Source organism: Anser anser (genome assembly GCF_964211835.1).
Source record: "Anser anser genome assembly, chromosome: 12".
Lineage (NCBI taxonomy): Eukaryota > Metazoa > Chordata > Aves > Anseriformes > Anatidae > Anser > Anser anser.
The window spans coordinates 13,584,886-13,600,793 of record NC_139733.1 but is presented as its reverse complement, the minus strand read 5'-3'; the positions used below and the strand labels follow the sequence as shown (position 1 = coordinate 13,600,793).

General features: G+C 41.0%; 1 protein-coding gene and 1 long non-coding RNA gene across 4 annotated transcripts in view; one reads left to right on the top strand and one right to left on the bottom strand.

Annotated features, from left to right (window-relative positions):
* LOC310880411 (netrin-4-like) overlaps positions 1–15,908 on the bottom strand; it is a 54,799-nt gene that overhangs the window by 6,023 nt on the left and 32,868 nt on the right. For all 3 annotated transcript variants that reach the window (XM_083796201.1, XM_083796202.1, XM_083796203.1), the window contains exons 4-9: positions 11,787–11,913; positions 11,063–11,251; positions 3,204–3,417; positions 2,235–2,371; positions 1,152–1,220; positions 61–231 (exon numbers count right to left, since the gene is read on the bottom strand). In XM_083796201.1, coding sequence (XP_083652327.1) covers positions 61–231; positions 1,152–1,220; positions 2,235–2,371; positions 3,204–3,417; positions 11,063–11,251; positions 11,787–11,913 — 907 coding nt within the window. The remainder of the gene's footprint in view (positions 1–60; positions 232–1,151; positions 1,221–2,234; positions 2,372–3,203; positions 3,418–11,062; positions 11,252–11,786; positions 11,914–15,908) is intronic.
* Positions 3,293–6,248, top strand: LOC310880433. Its single transcript, XR_014571681.1, has 2 exons — positions 3,293–3,430; positions 5,878–6,248. It is a non-coding gene; the product is annotated as an uncharacterized lncRNA (long non-coding RNA).

The following is a 15,908-nucleotide window of genomic DNA, read 5'->3' as shown; positions in this document are numbered from 1 at the left end:
GACTGATGAACATCTGAGTGTGACCCCACAGAACAAGTACTATAAGCATTTTGTCCTTACCAGGATTGAGAATGGGACAGGTACATCCCCTGTTGGTCCAGGATTCGGGGTAAATGCTTCTGTTGCTCCGAGCTATTTTCACTTTGCCTGATTTCAGGATCTTCTTCACTTTCACAACAACTTCTGCATGTGTCCCTTTGTCATGAGCTGATAGGATTCTTGCTTTTATCACTGCCAGAAAACATCAAGATAAGACCAACAATGAATTTCTAAGTGATTTAACACCTTGGAAGAAGACATGAAAAACACTGAAGTTTTACAGAAGGTGTGTTCCACAGCATTCATAGTTCCTTCCAAATGAGTTTGGAGAGGAAAACTGGATTTTTCTGTTTGACAGTTTGAAAACTTGTGTCGAATTTGCATAGCTTTAACTCTGACCTTTCAAAATTCATGTCCTGTGGGAAGGGACTGTCTCTTCCACAGGAAGGAAGTCAGGAAGTTTCCTGTCAGACTGTAGGCATGTCACATGGTGAAATTCCATGATTGCACAACAAACCAGAAAAAGTATTTTTGTTTTGTGGTCTAACATCTGGTTGCCATGATAAATTTCTGCTCCTTTAACTTAGTAGGATCCATAACTTTTTGGCAGAGTAGTCTCATCCAGATAGGCCCCACAAGCAGGCTTTGTTGTGTCATGACGCAAACACATCAAACCTTTGAATCTCAAAGCTTTCCTTTCTTCATGTGATGGCATGAACCAGGTGTTCATAACCCACAGTATTAAGTATGTTCTCGGTAAGCAAGCATGGCCACGTGAGCCTGCACAATGAGTGCAAAACTAATGGCAGTTTAGATGCAAGACTTTTATCATTTATTCTTGATCTAGAGATCCGCAGACTTCAAATCATAGCACTCCAGCTGCAAAAGGTGAAGGTGGAAAGGAGACACCAAGGAACCTGGTATGAAACAGGCTATTCACTGATCAGCTCTGATCAGAAGTTGGACGTGTCGCTGGACAAAAAGGGCAGAAGAAATCCTACCTCTTATTTCATGACTTTGCCAGTTCTGTAATTCTTCCCTGCTAACAGCTAATAATACGCATAGAAAACATAGTGAAAGTATCATACCTTGAGGGCATGTCATCTACTTACCATAAGCATATTTCATTTGGCAGAAGTCAGTGACACTTCCAAGCACCTTCTCTTTGCACACACACTTTTCTAGCAGGAAAACCACAGAACACAAGGTGTTGGAGAAGAGCCAGGACATGAGAGAGGAAAGACAAGCAAATGCTATTCAGTTATAAATTTAAATGTATGTAACTTCTATAATCTGGGTGGACCTGAAGTTTGAGAGTGAACTCAGCTATTTGCAAATCTGTTACTTGTTAGATGATACAGTAATTGGTCTGATATCTTATCAGTACTGTTGAGTAAAATGAAGCCCTCATGGGGCCTATTATATAGATAATAAACTGATATTTAATAGAGTTTTGTTGGATCCAGGTATAAATCAAGTAGGTAAAAATACGTTTTATTCAATCACATAAGCTAAGAAATGCTGAACTTTGCTGTTATTAAGGCAATATTCCTCTCAGGGGAAGTCTTGATATGCAACAGGTGGCATTGTTACCTCTGGGCCTTACAAAGTCGTTGATGCTATTAAGTGCTGACTTTCACATTTGGCAAGCAAAACCGACAACAGTTAAAGTATTAAAGGCTCCACCTCATTCCATAAGCTTGCGTCATTAGCTGGATACAGTATAATTCTTTGCTTTCTCTTTTGAGCTGTTGTGCCTTGAGGAATTCCTTATTCTTAAAATCATTTGTGTGCCACCCCAGAGGTGGCTGAATTTCAGTGACAGCTGACATGATATTTTTGCAAGTGGCATCTGAAGTTGTGGGAAACTGAATAAATACTTGAGAAGGAGCTGTGCAAATTCATAAGCATTGTGACTATAATTAGGACCACAAATGGAGAGTGTTTTTTCACACAATCTTAATTATGTCTCATCAGTTTCCAAAAACAAAGTGCTAGAAAAAACTAGAGCCTTGTTTGGAAAATAACAATGTAGGTATAATAATAACCAACGATAGTTCAAATCATCAGATGTTGCCAGCAGATGGGGGACAGACTGGAGCTAGAGATGAGTAGGAGAATTTAAGTAGGGGTGGAGAGAAGAAAGAGCTTGCACTGAGGGAAGCTTCCCGCTGTTCCCAGACTCTGGGCTGTACCTGGGTGCCTCAGGGCAGAGAATCCCTGCTCGTGGTCATTCCATTTCCACTCATCTTCACTCTCATTAGTTGGTGTTTGCACAAGGTCAGGGATTCGTCCCCCAATGGGGATATTGAAGAATGGCTCATTGTCATAGCTGGAAGGGAACAAAAAAGAGAAGACTTGGTTAGGACACAAGAAGGGGGGAAGCAAGTGTTTGTAGCATGTAGCTGCATCCAGACAGGTAAATTTTCTCTCCAGGTTGGGAGTGTAAATAAGTGCAAGACTTTATGCCATACAGAGAAACAACAAGATCTAGGCTTTTATTTAGGCCTCAGCAGCGCTGCTGACTTAATATTTTTAAGAAATAACTGTGTATTGAGCCTTCCTTGCTTTTTTTTTTTTTTGAGGTTAGTTTTGGTTTTGTTGTTTTTTTTTTTATTTTTACTGAACCAAGTGACTCAAAGTTAGTGGTTGCTTGCTGGCACCACTATGATCTAAGGATACCTGCAGAACCAATAATGCTGCAGCCAGCCAGCAAGCAAGCCATGGGATTTCTGTACTGAGATTAAAGCATGTTTGGGGTGCAGATGCCTGCCTTCCAGAAACAAAAAGGTAGACCTTGTAACTTTTTACCCTGGGCACAGAGGAAAGGCAAGCTCTCCAGACTCTTCCATTTATTTCCAAGGCAAATAGGTGCATTTAGAAATGCTGTACAGACTACTTTGGTGCGGTGGACTTGCCTATTACTGCCAAAGTCATCATTTCTAGTTTGCATTGGATAATACAATGGATTTACATGTGTGGCAGACACCAAATGGAATCCAAGAGACATTTTATGACTTACAGCCACCTTTTCAAACCATGTGCATCCCCTGGTCCCCTCCAGCATCCTCCATTTACTGTCATCACTGCACTATTTCAGCTAAACTTTGTTTCATTTTTACAGAATCCCATCTCAAAGCGAACCCAAACAAGGGCTTCTTTACCCATTGAAACAGTTTCCAGTATGCTGGTCGCAGTCTCTGGCACAGTCACAAGGACGACAGCCATTCTCTCCAAAGCCCCAGTAGCCCATGAGACATCTATCGCAGTTGGGGCCCGCCACACCTGGCTTGCAGTAGCAGAATCCCGTCTTGGGGTGGCATCGCCAGCTTCTGCTGAAAGTTGCGTTGGCTGAACCCATTGGCTGGCAGGAGCAAGCTATGGAAATACGGTAAGAGGTGACTGAGATTATGTGCCCAGGGGTCATCTGGTTAAGTGACATTTTTGCAAGGCTTGGTAGACCCCTTCCCTCTTCCTGATGCTCAGCAGTTTTATATCGGAACGATGCAGGTAACCATTGCATTGTCAGCCTGTGCTTGCAATACTCTAACTCATTAAACACAGCAAAACAAATCCAACCAAGACTCATGTATGTGAAAGTAAATTCTTTCCTGCTCCACAAGTCTGGAACATACAAGGTTTTGAAGCAGTGGCAGGAGGCCTCCACTGTGCGTTCAATTTTCAAGAGGCTTTCAGGTGATTCACAGAAAGATTCACTAACATGGATATGGTCTCAAATGACAGCTACTGCCTGCATATATTTCATCTTTCCTATGAAGGAAACAGCACAAAACTAGTGTTTCTTCTGGGGCTAGATGTGGCTTATGCAGGTGGTTCAGATGACCTGAAATATTTCAATTTCTGCCTCCAAAAAGTCCACAAATTTCCTTCACTGGGAATTCTAAGGGATGTCTCACCATGCAGTACTGTAGGTGTGGGGGGAAGCTGATTAAATTTATTGTCCAAACACACAAACAGTCTTCTTGAAAGAAAAGGTGACAGAATGGGAGAGGATCTCTAAACTCACTAGACATACTTCATATATAGCTGAAGAGCAATACAAGGAAAAAATAAAAGATCTTCAATGCTATCGCATGTTTGACACCAGCCTTGGCAACTCAAGACAACATAGCAGTAGTTACATCTCCTGTGGGCCACTCTGCCTTCAAATACTACAAATTGGCATAGTCCCATGGCACCAGTATATTTCCAAGGTGACAGCATAAGGGAGTGAGATGAAAAGTCATATCTATATCTATCTATCTAGTGTTGCAAAGCCAGGCTCAGCTGACTTCTCCTCATCAGGAAAGAGGCAAGCTGAAATGGTCAAGCCTTGTGCCAACAGCTCTGCATAGGTAAAATAAAAGCAATAAACATACCCACCCATTTTGATATTCAAACAAATTAGATTAAAAGGAGAACTAAGCTGAACTTTTATATTAACAAAGCGGTGTGCCCTGGCTTTTGCTTGTAGCAGAGACTGAGAAGTAAATGCATCACTACATCATCCATCTGGAAAAGGGGAGGAATGAAACTCTTATGGCTAAGACCTGCTTTAACAGAGATTTTCGGTTAAATGTTGGACACCCAAGGTGTTTGGATAGCTTGGATCAGGGGCCAGCCTTTTGGATGGTTATCTGAACCAAACATGATCTCCAAAGCTTTTGAAGTTTGCCCATCATTGCTACTAATCAAACTACTTTTCTTCATGAGCTCACAGATAGTAGAACAAATGAATGCTCTGATTCCACACGTCATTTTCCAAGGGGAGGGGGAGTATTTGACTACAAAGAGTGTTAACTGTAGCAAGTGCAGATTCACTTTCGTCTACAACCTCACATTTGATGCTCAAGAAAAAATATCTTCCAAAAACAGTATGAGAAAAAGGGTGAGCAGTTTTGTTTAACAGGCATTTTTCTTATGATCTGCTTACTACATAGTTATTTTTTTCACCATGCTCTGTGTTCTTTATGCCAGTATTTTTAATAATATTATTACACTCTGCTGTAGACGGATCTCAGTCAGTTGTTTTCAAGGGACATTAGCACAATAGCCTAAGGACAGAAAATAAGCGTGCTGTCATGGGCAATGTACTCAACACAATGAGCTGGTAGGCGAACGGCAGCAGGCTCGCCTGTTTGCCACAAAGCAGTCTTGACTTTGGGAGCAAACCCAGGGATTTTGCTGTCAGTTCTGGAGAGCAGGTGTAACAACGAAGCGCTCATTAGCATTGACAGTTTCAAAGGCAAGTTCTGATTTGTCGCTGCTCAACTTGAATTCCTTTTGCCCAGATTTTTGCAGGGCTGACTACATCATCCTAAAAAAGAAGACATTTAGTTCCATCCGCCACTGAAAAAAAATGGATGCCTTAGATTTGGGGATAAGGAGCAGAAACTCATGCTTTCTTTAATGCAGGTTGTCTGCGGTTGACAAGAAGTCAGAGGTTGCCAACATCTATGTTGGCTTGAATCCAGGTTTCTGATTTCATTCTAGTATCTCTGTAGATAGGATCTACCTGTGGAGTTTTCACCTGAAATTCCTCATATTTCTGCAACTTCTGGATCTGTCTTCATTCCTATTTTACTTCCAGTTTTCATGTTTTATCAGTGAGGGTCACATAACAGATGGATATATCCTTAGCATCATTAGCCTCCCTATTACCAAGTCTAGATTCTGATTCAAGACAAGGCCTTCTCCCAGCCTATCCCTAAGGGAAAGTATTGCAGGACAGTGAATGACAGCATTGACAACTGATAAGGAGGTAGAAAAAAAAAGCATGCTTTTTGTTGTTGTTGTCTTGTTTGTTTGGTTTTGAGTTTGTTTCTTAATTTATTTCAGGACTGCAGTTGAGGAAAACTGATGTTCCCAAATGAACTGTGAGGCATATTTCCCAATTAGAAACATGGACAGCCTTCTGGTGGATCAGAGAGCAAACTGGATCAGTAAATGTACAACACTTTCAGATGAGTTATACAAGTGGCTTGCAAATGCTTTACTCAGTCTGTGTTTATTTAGCATTTCAGCTTGGGTGTGTACATTGTCTGGCTTACAGAGTGTTATGGCCAAATTGCAGTTATGCATCTAAGGAAACTCCCCAAATAAGAGCTCACTTGCCACATGCTGAAGGGACAGTTGTTGATGACTGGGTTTTATCTGCTTAATAGTATCACAGATTTGAAAATAAACCTCATAATTAAAGGAACAGAAAAGCAAGTTTCCAAAACCTCATCCTTTTACATTTCCCAATATTTAACAAAGAACCTTCCCCTGCTGAGTTTTGCTTCTTTCCTCTTGGCAAACCCTAGTCTTCTCTTTATCCACCTCCCTGTCTAACAAAACATAACCCAGCATGACAATGGCCTTGTTTGTCAAAGGCATCATCAATTATGTTAGGGACGGTGTGCGGACAGTTCTGGCCCAGAGATGGCTGGTTTGTATGGGTTCTCCCCTTGACAGCAGTGTAATGAAAAACACTTCACTGTGTATTAGCAGCATCCTCTTGGCTTTTATTCTCCTAAGTTTTTTTGTCACTCTACTGGATGTAACATACTGTAAAAGAGGGAGACAAGAAATAAAAAAAATGAATTATTCATACAACAGTCTCCACTCAAGTCTTCAATAAATCTGTCTGCCCTCAACACAGCTGTCTTCTCCATGTAATTAGACACAGATGTAAAATGTAATCTGGGTTGCAACAGTGTGGTCCCACATTATAGGAAAATAGCAAGAGGTCCAAGTAGCTCAGTGGACTTTGAGGCATCTCCCCTTAAACTTCTGTCTAGTTACACTGCAGAAGATATAGTTGTGAGCAGACCGGCTATTTGATGAAAAACAGGCAACAACGCCTTTTGAATCTGAAATATATACATGTGCATCTTTTGAGCATATGACCAAGTCAGAGCAATTTTTAAAGCATGTCAGATGCGGGGATTGACTCAGCCAACGATGCTTCTTAACTGAAGGCAATAAGATAGACAGCTGTGTGTGTGTGTGTGGTCGGGGCTGATTAAGACAGACTGAACCAAGATGTGATCAGGCCTTTGTGATATCACAATTAAAAGTTTACTCCCTCTGTGCAGAAGTAAAAGGAAGAGCAGCAGAGCTTTTCAGAGTGTGTGTACATGTGCGTCTGGTCACATTTTAATTTTCAACCCTTGTGCTTAGAGTAGAAAGCTTGTTTTCCTGGAGAGCCTTTCTAATGGGTCTACATGCCTGCATTTTTTTTTAAGCTAAACCAAGTGTGAGTACAAAAGATGGTGCCATTTCAGAAGGATCCTTTAAGCCTCCAAATAAGCCACAGGAAAGAGCCAAGGATACAGCAGCTTTTCTAACCATTGGTTAGGAAACGATTAGGTTTATGAGTCAAAGCTCTCATACAAATCTATGTTCAAACTGCTTAATCCTCTGTTGTCACCCCCAATAACAAGCAGGTGTCCCAGGCTTGGCTCTGGGACTTTTCTCATGCCTTCCTTTTTCTTTCTTTTTTTTTAATTTAATAAATCTAAACAGTGTTGAAACAAGTCTCTGTACATGACCTGGCTCTCATTCATCCCCAGCTGCAAGGAAGAAGAGAAGCAAAGGGATGTCTCTGCAGATGAAAAGGGATAGCAGATTCACACTTACATGTCAAACTTCAACAGATTTTTTTATTTTTTTTTTTCCAAGGGAATGTCTTTGCAGTCTCATACTGGAGGGTCAGCAAAGGGTGGTTTGGATAGTGCCAGGACATCCAATTGTTATACAACTTTTTTTTTTTTCCTAGCAGCGATTAAGAGACAATGCTGTTCATTATTATGACTAATGCTTAAAGACTTTCTGGGCCTGGGCAGCGTCCTGTTCACTTTCTGGGAGCCTGAGGGGGCTGCCACAGCTGAACCTAGACTTTGCTCTGGATGGCAGAGCACTCTTCAAGCGTGCTTTCTCAAAGGGATTAGCACAGCATTTCATTCAGCTTTTTCATCAGATTTCCTTTCCCAGCTCAGTATCCACTGTACACATGGGTCAAGTTTTGATCTCCCATGGAGATTTTTCTTCTCTGATTTCAAAATGGGAAGTTGAGGACCAGGTTGCTCTCACCAAAATAATCCATTCAGTCTGATGTATGTAGTTTATTACTGCTTTTCAGCATTTGCCCAGCAGGTGGGTTATTTAGTGTTGTTTGCCTGGTACTGTTCGCATGGTTTTCTCAAAGTGAGTTGATGAGGTCCCTTCCAACCTCAACTATTCTGTGATTCTGTGAAGTGGTACATGTAAATCCTCACCTTCTGGTCCAGAATTGGCAGCTCTTCAATTTATAATCAGCAGGCTGAGAAAAAAAAAATGTACCTGATCTAATTGTTGCTTTTAGTACTTTTTAACAAGTAACCAGAGTTTTTAGGGTCATACAACCTGAACAATTTACTCATACCACATCAGATTACACTTAACAGCATTGCAGGTCTTGCAACATAAAGGATGGAGAAGATGGTCTCTGTCTTACAATCTGCATGAGGTCTGATTCTAGTATCAGCACTAGGCATAAAGAGATGGTGGTGGTTCTGAAGGTGAAATCTCACCTCAATCAAACTGAGTCTAACCAAAACAATTCTGCCTGTCTGCCCCATGGTTTCCATTTTTGCTGTCACTGATAATAATGTCCAAAGTATGGTAATGGTCCCTGAAAATTGCCTGCAGAGGTACGGCATAAAGTGCACACATACACACTGCCTACATATCACACGGGGAAGTGGGGATCCGTTCTTTCATCATACAAAATGCTACCTTGTTAAGGTAATTTGTCAAAGGGCATTGTAGGAATTGTCCTCCTCACCTTAGATAAGAAAAGACATAGACTAAATCCCCCCCAACACACACACTCCTCACTATATATAAGTTTAACTTTTTAATTATATCTGGAATATCCCTTCTTTTTCCACACAAGTACAAGCATCATGCACACACCAGTCTACTGGAGTTGATGCTCTCAAGAGTGAAATGCATGCCCTTCCCTTATACCTTAATATGGCAAGCATTCATGCACGACTTTACATGCCTGTGAAAGGTCTCATTGACTTCAGTTATGCACAGATAAAGTCAGGTTTACTTATTGGTGTTAATGCTTGATCAAACCTGTTCAATTCATCTCAACCAACAGAAACTGTAGTGCAGGCTAGTGATCCAGAATACCTCTTAAGTCAGGGAAAAGAAATAGATACCCTTCAGAGTGCAATTCAGTTCATCTATCACAGGCGTCTATGTTGGAACGCAATAAATCATACCCTGGACATCCTACTGCTTCTCCACTGACTGTACAGGGAGTCTGGAAAAGACATAACTTTCAGGTGGCAAGAGTGGAGTGGCAGCAATCTAGGCTTGATTGCACAAGGCAGAGTGGAAACAATTGCATTTGGGGGCCTTCTGCTGGCAGCAGCATGTTCCCAGGTGAAAAGAATGTTATTGTGCTTGATTGGCATGATAGGAATAAAGTTCTTTCAGCAATGTAAATTTCAGCTTATCCCTCTGAATAGATTTTCTTTTGCTATGCAGGAGGCACTACAAGGCTTGTAATGGGACCAGACAAAAGATGCAGAGGTAGAGTCAAGGTCTGATTTCACCCAGGCAGACTGTTCTAGGGTTTCCACACAGGTAGGCTCTATTTTCAAACAATTTTTTTTCCTCTCTGCTTCTCTCCAGTGCACCTTGATTTTACTGGTTATCTAATATTACACATAACATTGCTTACTACACCTTCACCCTGCTGTTGTATACCAGTGTTCATACACAAATACTTTCAGATACCATAAGACTGAAAACTAGTCTTCTGGCATAAAGATGTATCCCTATTACAAACATTTCCCTGTGGAAAATCTGCGCCGAATAAAAATAGGACTGAAGAGAGACCACTGTAGAACACTATGGGATACAGAGTAAATTAGGTAAACTCACCCTAACCCTGTCTGTTGATCAGTTTTCTTTGGAAATTATGAAATCAGAGAGAAAGAGTCATGTGGAAGCAGTCTGTGCTGCCACTAATTGGGAAGATATTCCAGTGGAAAGCGTACAAAAGACCAGAAGCATAGGATGTGCTGTTCACAGAAAGTTTAAGCAATATCACAGGACATTAGTCCCAGGGAGAGGAGTATTTAAGAGAAATCTTGATGAAGGCCATCAAAGTGTTAGGAAAACTTCAAAGGCATATGCTGCCAACAGACATGAGTATAGATGACAGAGGCCAAAGTTCTCCATGCCGGCAACCGATGTCTGAGTTGAAGGGAAGACTATCCAAAGGGAGAATCAAAATTACGTACATTGTTGAAAATAGCATCCTCCCAAATAGATGCCAGATGGAATAAGAGGTGTGAAGCTTGGCAGAATACTCAGAGAACATCTACAGTAAGTAAGGGAGATTTGGGCTTGTTCTGGCTATGTTCCAGACTGTCTGGGTGCAAACTACCTTGATCCAGAGGTTATACATGCATGTTAGTGCCTTTGTATGTGAGTTACTTCCTAACACATCCTGCTGAAGTGTTAATGAGGCAATTAATTTGGGCAGAACACCCCATAATACAGCTGTAGAATTCAGAGATAAGACTGTGAGCTCTGATTCATCTGTTCCCATATGGATATGCACCTCCTGTAGCCATTATCATATACATTTATGTTCACAGATGTTGCACAATCAAATGGAATTTAACAAAATCTTACACATAAGCCCGTAGTCTTAAGAGAGTTGCAGGAAAAAGTTAAATGAAACATGCCTCAAGTGAAAAACAGAATCACGTTATTTTGAATGCAAGCACAACAGGAATGTACTTTTTGCCAGGATGTAATGAATTTGGAGAACTATAGCAGTTGGCAGAAAAAAATAAATTGTGACACCACAGGGGAATAGCCACAGAAAATCAGGAAAATTACCTTTGATCAGAAAACTGAAGTCTAGGAACAAAATACAAAGAAAGGATAGTAATACTTCCATAGTAGTTGATTCTTTCAACAGGCTTCCACCACTCATTTATCTTCACTGGATATAACAGTAATCACTTACGTTTGCAGACCTCTGTAGAAGACATGGGTTTCCCTTTATCTCGGTAATACCCTGGTTTGCACCTTTGACACCGATGTCCCTCTGTGTTATGCTTGCAGTTATCACAGACTCCACCACTGCGTTTTCCTGATGCCAGCCAAACACTCAGATCAAAATGGCAGCTGTCAGCATGGTTATGACAGCGACACTCTGATGGGAAACAGGGAAATGTACTTCAGGCTTATCCAATAGGCACGACATGCTATTTAAATAGTATCATTTTCCTACTGTGAATCATAGAGGAAATATCTGAATACAACACATTTCCTCTGCTCGCAATCCTTGACTTTCATTTAAAAAAAAAAAAATCAAAATTGCAACACAGAGAACACCCAAGAAGCTTGGGTGGTTGCAAGTTGTGTCATATTCTCATAGTAAAACAAACCTATCTGATGGTATCTTAAGCCTTACACAAAACCCTAGAACGCTAAAATGCAGGAGGGGATATAAGTGTGGGCAAAAAGATTTCCACGTTGTGAATTCCACTTTCCAATAGCCCAAATGCATCAGCTGCAGTAAAACAATAAGCATACTGAAATATTCCATCAAGGACCAGCAACTTATCACCATTTCTGTAATGGCACCATTAATGTGAATTGATGACGTCTCAGCTAGAGAACTTTGCCTGCTGTCATCGTCAGTGCTCACCCTGAAGCCCTGGATCAGTAAACCCCCTCCCACTTACTTCTGCATTCATTTGGTGCCCCTGTTTTTCCATCTCCTGGCTTCCAAGGCTGATCGTTGTATAGTGGTGCACATTTCTCACAGTGGTCTCCTGCTGTGTTGTGTCTGCACACACACTTCCCATGGACCTGTCAGGAAAGAGAACACAAACAGTTACAAGCATTAACACAGTGTAGTGCCCAACAGCCTCATGAAGATCTGGGACTTCTGCACAGCTCTCCCACAGCTGCCTGATTCTGTTAAGAAACCCACAGAGCCTGGAGCATACATGTAGCTTCATCTCTTCACAAGTGGATTTTTCTTTTATCTTGTAGTTTAAACACACATGACAACAATTTAACCCTTCTGCTGGCTATTTCACTTCTATGGACAACGGACAGAGGCCAGACTGTTTAAACTATGTAAATAAATGCAGCTTATTTTAACTGATAAATTCAGGATAAGAGCATGCAAAAAGCCAGAGCAGGTTGTCACCTCCAGACAGTGTCAAATACAGTCTTGGTTAGCAGAGCTGAGTCACAGGAGAACAGAACACAGCCTAACAGAGGGTGTTGGACCCTGTCTTATTTGGTACTAACAGTGATCTGGAAGATGGTAATTAAATCATCATGAATTACTAAAATATAAATTGTTAGAAAAACAAGCAAGTAATCCAGGACCTCCCAGCACAGTTAAAAATTGAACAAAAATAATTGTGAAACCTGGAAAAATACCAGTCAGCAGACCCACAGAGAAACAATCCAAACCACATGTTCTATGAGGACAGCACAGATGCTGAAATAGACCTAGGTACAATAGGCACCAATTTACCAGCCTACATATGAATATGCAAAGAACAGATGATCAGGAATGACCCAGTTACACTCTGGACTGTGTAAGAAAAAGCACTGTGATTCTAAGTAGAGAGGAAATAGTTATTTATTGTTCAGTTGTGAGAAAACTGTACCTCCACTACTGGTTTCAGTTCTGACCATATTGTTACCAGATAATGAGAAACTAGAAGATGTTCAACCGAAACTGGTGTGGATGAAGAACAGAGTTGATCTACAGGAACTAAACATATGAACCTACCTAAGCGATGAAACAGAAGTTCACAAAATATTTGAAGGAGAAACAGTGAAGTGACAAAAAGTCTTGACTAGAGATGGCTGAATAATGTAGTTTCCTCTGCGACTATTTGCTTGAAAAGTTATCTGAAGAAAGATCTTGCTTCCTCTGTACTTACCTGCTTTCAGTGGAATACAATAATTTAATTTTACTCATGAAAATATTTTAATACATATCTGTTTTGAAATCAGGTATTCACGCTAGAAACTTGATATCAAAACTGGGCGAGTCCAGCCTTCAAATGGAAAGGTACTATTGAAATTAGTTTCACACACAATAATAATAACCAGGTCCACTACAGGTGCATGAGATTCTATAATTGAACTATCTCCAAAAAGTGCTTTACACATTTTTTTGTTGTTGTTGTTAATTTATTAAGAAAAGATGGCAATATGTTTGCAATGCCTCAGAGAAAGGCCTCTGAGAAATTATTTGAGGAAAGGTGGAACCATAGGTCTTGTTCCTTGCCCACCACAAAAGAAGCTGTCAATTAGTGGCATGTATTTCACACAGAGGGAGACACTTGTTCTAGAGTAGCAAATGAAATCTGGGACTAGACTCTCTCCCCTGTGCACAGTTCAGGATGCTAAGCTCTGTAACCACCATCACAGCTCTGCCCACTGCACGTTACACAAAAAGCAGAAACTGAGATTTCATTTTGACTGTGGTGTGAATTGAATGTAATCCTTTAATCTCACCACTAATGTGAGTTATGCTTCTCCACAGTCTTTCCTGAAAGTCAGACTTCCCCTTTGCAGTCCTCCCTCAATCTCATCCCTCATAGCAGGTAGCTTAGGATCAAGACAGAAACATTCAAAAAAGAGTGAGCGCTCTCCCCTGCCCCCAAAGCCATCTCCCTGCAGCAATTTGCTCTCCGCTGCCCTGGTTTTTAATCCTCCCAGACCAGATATGTCATGCAGCTAGCAAAGGGGATAGGCTGCAGCTGATGCCGTTGCCCCTCTCTGGCCAGCTGGCAGATTTGCTGCTGCACAGAGCGGTTGGCTGCCTCCTCACGGAAGACTGAGCACAGACTTCAGGGTATGCATTTCTCTGTCAGGGCTCAGCACCAGCAAACCTCAAGAGGATACAGCATGTAGCACATTATGGGATGCCTCTCCAGACCTTTGTCCAAGAAAGTCATCCATGTTCAAAGTACTAAATATGATGACAAATTACAGAAAAACAATAATACCAATAAGAAACAGTGTTGGGCTTTTCTACATCTGAATTCAGGTCTTCAGGCTTTTTAGTTCCCCCTCTGAACACAGTGACTTAAAAGCAATGAGTCCTTTTCAGAAACCATAGAACAGAGAAAAGGACCAGGACTGAGGAAAAAGTGAGCCTGACCCAGAACTATAGAATTATTTTTTTAGTGACCCCCAAACTTCAGACTTTCTGAACTTTGCAACTGATTCCAAAACAGACTAGAACCAAAAATTTCTTAGTTTACAGGAAATGCCTGTGTATTTCAGCACAACATTCGTAAATTGTCTTTTTTCAAAAAGATTATAGGTATACAAAATATACATTTTCTTTATACAATAAAAATCACATGAAAGGAATACAGAGACTACACAGCTGGGAAATGGCAGAATTAAACTATGCAATCTTGTTTTAGCCTTGAATGATATGATCAAATATTCATTATTCCACAGGACCCTGTGCTTACAGTGCACAGCACAGATGGTGTGAACACTCATGAACAATTATTAAGAGTAAACAGGAAAGTTCAGTGAGAAAGGAAGACTGAAGTTGGTCTTTGAAGCTAAGTAGATGCGTTCATTTATCTGTTGTCCACTGATTTGTTTTGTTGCAAGTCGTAGTTTGTGGATACTATCTAGGGATGACATGTTGCAAGTAAGACAGAGGCATAAAGGAAGCTTCCTGCCTCCCTACTATTGAACAGTTGCAAATATACTTCAAAATACATGGAAGGATGACTGGCTTAGAACAGGGAAGAAGCACTAATAGGAATTAGGAAAATAATAGAGGATAATTGAAGAGAACACAAATGTGCCTGTGTTTCGTGTGACTGGGTAGAAGATGTTTAGTCAGTGAGAATCATCTCAGGCTGCATTCATAGGAGAAAGTAGTTAAGGAGGAGAGTGCAACATGAAGTGACAAGTACAGAAAGAGGATCAAAAGAAGAGAGCAAAGAAGCAACTCAGTAAGTGGTAATGACAGAAAGACTGGAGGAGAAATTGAGCTGTGAAGAGACCTGTTACATTTGAACAAAATGCGAAATGAGGATAGAAGGGGCAGAAGTAAGTAACAAGAGAAACAATGTGTTCTGTTAGAGAAGAAGAGATAGGAAAGGCAGCCAGGGATTGAAGTCCAGGAAGGAACAAGAATGATATATAGGAAATTGTTAGATAAAATAGGAAATGAGATATCTGCTCAGGGAAGGAAGAATGTGAGAGTCACACTCAACACCACAAGAGCAAGCAGGTCTCTGACTTGTTATTCCCTGCTGAAATACACTAACAGCTCTTAAGTGGGTCCAAAAAGCAGTTTGTCCTCCCTGCATAACACAAGACCTCAGGATACACAGGATCTCACTGGATGATCAAACCACAGTAAATAAAATATTTAAAGAAATACAGATATAAGGGAGAGACACATGTTTTTCTAGGTCCTAGAAAGGAAGGTAGAATTAAAAGTAGATGATATGATAGATGACTATCATGGAACAGCAAGGACATTAAGGGATAGTGACCACAGCAAAGATTGTGCCCTCACTTCAAGAGCAGCAAGAGACAGGCCTAGAACCAAACCTACAACACCTGACCAAAGCCCACGCTAGAAACAGAAAGGGAGACAAGCTACAACAAATATAACAGGTCTACCAGGAGGGAAGCCACCTATAGCACAAGCCCAAGGTCCATCCAGGAGGCAGAGGTGCAAGCAAGAGCACCTACAGCATTGCTCAAACAAGAAATACAGGCCCAAGGCTGAGCTTAAATGGAGCCTCTGGGCCTATGGAGAGAGGGCATGGGGTGTGAGTCCCAGGTGGGGC